General features: G+C 40.2%; 1 protein-coding gene across 2 annotated transcripts in view; it reads left to right on the top strand.

The window, feature by feature from the left end:
- Window positions 1–7,352, top strand: part of SMCHD1 (structural maintenance of chromosomes flexible hinge domain containing 1) — a 188,403-nt gene that overhangs the window by 136,629 nt on the left and 44,422 nt on the right. For both annotated transcript variants that reach the window (XM_019525875.1, XM_019525868.1), the window contains 5 exons: window positions 395–622; window positions 1,929–2,077; window positions 4,084–4,172; window positions 5,387–5,502; window positions 6,362–6,529. In XM_019525875.1, the coding sequence (XP_019381420.1) occupies window positions 395–622; window positions 1,929–2,077; window positions 4,084–4,172; window positions 5,387–5,502; window positions 6,362–6,529 (750 nt within the window). The remainder of the gene's footprint in view (window positions 1–394; window positions 623–1,928; window positions 2,078–4,083; window positions 4,173–5,386; window positions 5,503–6,361; window positions 6,530–7,352) is intronic.

The raw sequence follows: 7,352 nt of genomic DNA, 5'->3' as shown, positions 1-7,352 counted from the left end.
GGGGGGGGGGGGGCAAGCAGCCAGACACGGAGCAGGGGTGTGGTGAACGGTGGCAGCACAGCATCTGTGCAGCCCTGCTCTTGCTGTGTGCTAGCCCTGCTCCTGTGAGGCAGCAGCGTGGGGTGGCGACACTATCCCCAGCCACTCCCTGGGACTTTTCAAAGTACCCCCCAGGGGAACACTTACAGCCAGTTGACAATCCCTGTTTTAGAGCATTGTTTTGATTTGCCACCAATAAGCCAGGATCTGATCTTAGTTATTTTCAGATCAGTGAAATTCAGTAACTCTTACCAATTGCAGTGAAGGGTGAAACTTGGTAATATATTTAAAAAAATGTTCAGGTATGTTTTTCACATATCTGTAATGTCACCTTAAATGTTTTTGCCATTCCTAGAGTTGTAAAAATGTGCCACCAATAGAAAAGACTATTAAACTGCTCCCCAGCAGCCATGTTGCAAGATTGCAGATCTTAAGTGTGGAAGGACAAAAAGCTATTCAAATCAAACATCAGGATGAAATTAATTGGATTGCTGGGGATGTCGTGCACAACCTTATCTTTCAAATGTATGATGAAGGAGAAAGAGAGATCAATATCACTTCAACTGTAGCAGAAAAAATTAAGGTAGGTTAAGGAAACTTAACTTTCACAAACTTCGAGTAAATGAGACCTGTTTAATAGATTCAACAGTATGAAAGCAAAAAATATATTGGCTTCCTTACAAGGGTTTCTTTCTCTAAAACATGGCTATCCAACTTCTAAGAGGCTAGGGACTGTATGCACTCCCCTGCCCCCCCGCCATACATACTACTGTGGGGTTGCATGCTCTCCTGGGCCATAAACCATGGTGGGCACCCCTCCATTGTCAGTGACCCATGCATTGCACACCACCCAACTGCACCATTCCTATGCTTTGCACACTGTGCTGTGTGGACACACCTACTGCCCCCCCTCCCCCCCAATGCCTCCATACTGTGCTGACATGCTGCATCAGATTTCCTGGTCTTTCCTGCTGCTCAGCTGCAGATTCCCTTAGTTCTGTGGACCATGCCGTCTCTATCCCCAAGGGTGGGGACAGGCAGTGAAAGCAGGAAGAGGGAGTTGAGGCATGGAGACAGTGGCAGATGCCATGGGAGGGGTGATGGGTGTGGCGCCTGGATCAGGAATGTAGAGTCTCTAGGTTAACCTCCCAGAGACAACATGCAGCCCATGAACTGCCAGCTGGACATCCCTGTTCTAAAATGTTGGCCCCATTACAGCTAAAGTAACTTGAGAAACTAAAACGACTACACAAGCACAGCAAGATTACTATATTGCCTTTCTCATTTAATAAATGTTTGATCACTTTTTCAAAATCAAATGGAGTGTGAAAGCTGTGTTCATATGGTGTAAAAGACCCCAACTGAGTAAGTTGTGTAATATGCATAACATTATTTTGGGGATTAATGGCAATACAATGTCAGTATGAAACGTCTTAGCCAAGATTACTGTCTTCCAGAGTGCCGCAAGTGCAGTGTATTTATTCTTATTATACATCAGCAACTCACTGAGATGTGAGGGCTCTCTCTCCATCACAAGTCCTAGGTCAAATTGATTCTTTCATAAAGAATCTGTTTCCCTTCCTACGTTCGTCCTCTTCTATATAGGTATGAGACCTGATACCAAGGCAGAGTGCCACTGAATTAAATTAGATGTTTTGTCTTTGTTAGGTTTTACAGTATTGTCCTGTTACCATGACAACTTTATGGTAGGGAATAATGAATTTAAGCTCTCTTTAGAGTAAACTTCTATATGTATGTGAACAGCATAGCTTATTGGAAAACCCTAGGACTCTTAATCCTAAAACTAAACAGCAGAAGTGAAAACCATTATGCACTGACTTAAATGAAGAATGTGATATAACAAGTTTTTATGAAAAAAACATTTTTAGGTTAACTGGACACCCAGGATTAACCGAGAACACTTGATTCAGGGACTGTTACCAGATGTAAAAGTGCCAACGTCTATAAAAGATGTACGTTATTGCCTAATTACATACCTGGATGATCATGTATCTCTGGAGAGTGCATTTACAGTCAGGTTTGTCCTTTTAAACATATCCTATTGATAATGCTGCTGTGAAAGATCGTATTACTGTACTTTAAAAACCAAGTATTCTTCTCGTAAGGGTGGCAAGATACGAAAGCATTTTATAAAAGAGCAGAAGTTTGCAGAAGTTTTGTTATTGTGTCTTAATGCACAAATAGTGATTATAGAGAAAAACATGGTGTATATGAAGAACCCCCCACCTTTTTTATGATACTAGGTAGCATGGTAATCACTTCCAAATATAAATCAATTTATAGGAAAGGTGCCTATAAAAATTTCTTACTAAGCTTCAGTTGCCCAAATTACAGAATTGTTCATAAGCATTAGACCCCTATTTGTTAAAAGAACAACAAAAGAGAAATATTACCATCATCAAAGGGTAAATTAAGGTATGCAGCTGGCTATTGAGTACTTAACTAAATGATAATAGGTGCATCTACATTTGCAATTAGCACAGCTGAATAAACTCCAGCATGGTTCATGCTGGAGTTTTTTGCTCCCGCATACAGCATGTACACATGTAACCGATACCACAGCATGTTGAGGAGAGACATCCCCAGCTAGCTGGGGGCCCAGGAGGTTAGCCTGCCAACCTGCAGCTGCCCCATCCTGGTTCGGTGGACTGCGGAGGGGCTGGCTGGGGCATGAAGGTGCTACAGTACAGAGCCACCCTGTAGCACCCTCATGCCCCAAAAAGCCCTGGTCACCATCTGCATGTTTCAGCACACTAAATAACTCCAGGTGTAGGCTAGTACTTGTGTTGGGCAGTACCATCCTTTGGTAGAGTTAATTACTTTTACTCCAGCATAATAGCACCGCACATGTAGGTGGTGACGTTTTACTGCAGAGCTAATTAGTCAGTTCAGTAAAGCATATATGTAGATGTTCCTAGTGAGTACTTTTAGTACTTCATAGGTTCAGAGCAGTGTTCAGATTTTAATGAGTTAGTCCTCAGAACACCTTTTTGGGTGGCTTGTGGAGTGTCATGAATGTTTTTTCTTTTTTGTGTTCTACTGATATGGCGTGTGCAGTTTTGCTGAAAAGCCCACATGCTGTATCCATTTATGTTACTGTTACCGCTGTATAGATTGTTATTCGGTCTCTATCTTCATAAATTTGGCCATGGTTTAGCTAAGGAAGGGAGCAACTCATACTTAAGGGTAATTGCACTCCCATTGGATTGGGCATCTGAGGCATTGTCTGCCTACAAAGAGGAAATTAACTCCTCTGTAGCAAAGGCGTCTTAGAGAAATGGCCCATCAGCCAAAGGAATGCCAGATGTCCCAGGGAGGGAAGTTTCTGAAGCATTCTGGATCCTCGTGAGAATGTAGATAGTACTCATCGGGGGGCTGGCTTGGGGTTTTTTGGATTTTTCCCCAAACTGGAGAAGGGCCCAAGGCTCTGGAAGCCAGGACTGGTAAAATCAGCAGGAAGGCTGATCTCTAAAAACGCTGGCAGATCTAGGGTGTAGCCAGATGAGAGGGTAAGAAACGTTATTTGTTTTATTTTTCTGTTTTCCAATGTAAGATCAGTTTTGCTTATGTAATTCTCTTTTTCTACATAAATCTTTTTGCTGTTTATCACCTTATTGGTTGCCTGTGGAAATAGTGATCTCTGAGTGAATGATATTTTAGGTTAGCTCACTCTGTGGAGTGGCTGACCTTAAAATACCTTCGACAACTCAAAAGGGAGGCCACCTAGAGCTGGCAGAGATTCGCTTGCTGAAGCTGTGGGGTACAGTATAAAGGCAGTGTAGCTAGTGCTTGTGGGGTTAAGGACTTTATCCCAAGGTAACCTCTCTGTTCCTTGGGCAAGCAGTAGGACAGTGGGGAAAAAACTTGGGGCACAACTGTTTACAAGTGCTCTTCTAAATTGCCTTTTGTCTGTTGTTACTAGGTTATCTGTTCTTTGCTAAATATTAATTTCTGTGATATGTGATGTAATCTTTACCTGTATATTTGGAACTTCTATCAACCAATTTTTGTATGTTAATCCAGACCACTTCCAGATGAACCCAAACATATTAAGTGCAAATTAAAAGGGCCAAATACCATGCAGATGGGTGAAGAACTGCAGAGTGAAATTGGTAAGTACTTGCAGAACCTACATTTCATTGTTGGATTTAATAATAACTGTGTTTATAACAATTCAGTGTTCTTTTATCTGTATAAATACTACATAGTGTGAAGTATCTGCATGATCTTTATGTTCCTGTTATGGAAAAGAAGTTCTCTAAAAATGAAAATGTTTTGAAGTTTACAATCATCTTTTACTAAAATTTGCTTTAAATGTGAATTTCTAGCCTACTTGACATGCCTTCTCATGTTATCAGAAAGAACTTGTTATTTGATTATTTTTTCCAGTCCTTATTTAAGAAATCTGGCCTTTCCTGACAGCTAAGGCTGTTTACATGCAAGTATAAGAGGCATCTTTGGGAGATCAGGTTTTTCAGTGCTCATCAGGTTGTTTACATAGCTTTTAACTTACTGCAATGACAGCATTATGCAGATATTGATGACTTAAGTTTCCTTGGCCTTTGGCACTACAAATGTTTGTATCCAAGGAATTCTGTGGGTTGACACCGAAGACTGCCATCTTAATACTACATTATATTAATTTGTTAGATGCTGGTGACATCTTCTGTAGTATGAATATAATTTTAAATTGCTGATTTGTTTAAAATTACCTCAAAGTGCTCTAAGAACATGAGATAATAACACTGCATTTTTCCACTTATAAGTTGACCTCATGCTTTCGGGTAAATTTTTAGGAAAAATAACTTCTTTCCAGAAAGCAAGTCAGTAACTACCAATGGCTTTACCATTACACAATTCCATAGGAGAATCAAATCATCAAGTAAAAGGTATTTGTATGGTTCTTTCAGAAGCAAAGAAAGTAGACTTGTAATCAGAACTGTACAGTATCTCCTTAAATAGCTTATACAGGTTAGAAATACTAAGGACATTTGGAGAAATTATAGTTAGTCGTGAAATTAAAACTCTTATCTGAGGCAAGAAAAAAAATGTATAGCAGCTGGTTGTGTCAGTGTTCTAGCAGGTTACCACATCATTGAAAGATTTATCTTAGTTGTATGGCAAGTAAAAGACTGATCTTCAGTGAATGAAAGAGGAGTTTTGTCTGGTATGGACATAGTAAATGAATGCATTTTTCAGGATTCCAAACCTATTTATAAATATTACATTTGTACTAAATACACATTCATACTATGTACCATGTTCTTTTCAAGACAACTACAGGTTGTTTGTTTTTTTGTAAAATACTCATTCTTCTTTTTCATAGATATAATGGTTACAGATCAGTATGGAAATCAGATTCAGACTGCAGCCTCTTGTATAAATTCCTTGGGGATTTCTGGGAGTGGGCTTGATAAATCAAATGTGAAAATGACTTGGCAGGTTCTTTTTTTTTTTTTAAATCTTTTCCTCTTCTTTCTAGTTGCCAGTTCATTTTTAAGCAGCTTTCTCATTCAGTGCTCTTGGTTTTGAGTGTAGGGAGGTTTGGTTTAAAAAAAAAAAAAGTATGTATGTATGTATATGGGGGGGTATATCTGCTACATATGCTAGTACAAGGGTATCAAAGACACAGTCTGCTGGCTGGATCTAACCCGTAGAATCATATCATCTGGCCCTGCTGCTGCCCGTGGGTGTCAGAGTAACCCACAGGCAGCACGTAGGGCGTGCTGGATGGCACGGTGCAACGAAGTAGAATGGTAGAGTGGCTGCCATGTACAACGCTGCCCCATAGCAGCAGCTCTGGGGCCCTTCTGCAGAACCCTGTGGTGGCCGGAGCAGGACCAGGATGTAGGCCTGGTCTGTGGGTCTTCTCCAGCCCACAGACTGGAGCCCTACCACTCATCTAGCCTGTAGGACCAGATGAGTTTGTACTAGGACTTGCACTGAAAATAAGTTGATTTAGTCCTGTGTTTACTAGGAGCTTTCTCATTTCTTTGTTTTATATTGCCTCAGTTATATGAGAGAATTCCTTTTTCTGTAAGGCTTCACTTGTGTACAGGTTTGGGAACTTTTTCATATTCATTGTAGTAAATCAATAGTTGGTAATTAAGGTTTAACAGATGGAGATCCTCAGTCCATTTGTGGACCTGATGGTGAATTGAGCTGAAGTCTTAGACTGTACAAAAAAATACAGGTGCCTGTAATATACATAAATATTATGACATCTTATGTTATATTTTAAAAATCAAAGTATATATTGCATTGCCCTTTATTAATCAGATGTTGTTATATTTCTTAATAGGACAGTACACAAACCATTACAGTAAAAGGTATTAAGTTTAATCCAGGTCCACCTGAAAGCAAAGAATTATGTTTTGCTTGGCGTGAGTTTTCTGATTTCCTCAGAATAAATTTGACTGCTGGACCTCCAGCCAAACTGCACCTTGTGGACTGGCCAGAGTTAGAAGAGGTTAGTCTATTTCTTTTAATTCTGATCCAAAGGGTTGAATTCAGCAGCTTTCTTGCCTTTTAAAAAATAAAAGTCCAGGGCAATTTGAAATGTAAGAAGAAACATTAAAAGTTACATTTTCAACATAAAATATTCAGTATTTCCTGTACCGCCCTGCTTGGTCGACCTCTGCTGCCCACAACCTTTGCCCCGTCTGGCCAGCTCCTGTGACCTAGCATGTAAGGAGCCCCCCACATGCACACACACATTTCCCCCCCCACACACACACACCAGAATGCACAATATACAAGAGTAAGTCGTCATTTTGAGCTATGATGCACACACCTCTATATACACTACTCAGAAATCAGGACAAAAATTATTTTTTTAAATAAAATTAAAATAGGGTATGGTAGATGTTTGATTTTTAGTATGTGGTTTGTTTTTTATCTATATTTTGTTTAAATTATATCTTCTGAAAGATTTTGTTTGCAGCCCTTGACAGCTCACCAAAACTCATGTGGCTGGCTAGCCAAAATAATTTCCCACCCCAGGTTAAAATCAGCTGGCTTCTAAAAGTAGTGTTTGGTTTACAAATATATCTACTAAGACTTGCATTTAAATTTAATGACACTTTGTTCCAGATTATCTTGTTATTCAAACTACAGTAAAAGCTTTGCTAGCCAGCAAAGGGGGTGCCAGTTATCTAAAAATTCGGATTATCTGAGAGTTATACCTATCAAGGAAGACGGGAGCGCAGCATGGGCACCCGCACTGGGAAGAGCCCAGTGCTGACCTGGCCCTAACCCACAGCAGCCTGCCCTGCCCTGCCCTGCGCAGATCC

This window comes from Gavialis gangeticus, unplaced genomic scaffold (assembly GCF_001723915.1).
Source record: "Gavialis gangeticus isolate Ggan-Ray unplaced genomic scaffold, GavGan_comp1, whole genome shotgun sequence".
Lineage (NCBI taxonomy): Eukaryota > Metazoa > Chordata > Crocodylia > Gavialidae > Gavialis > Gavialis gangeticus.
Note: the sequence above shows the minus strand (reverse complement) of the source record. Positions and strands in the feature narration are given on the sequence as shown.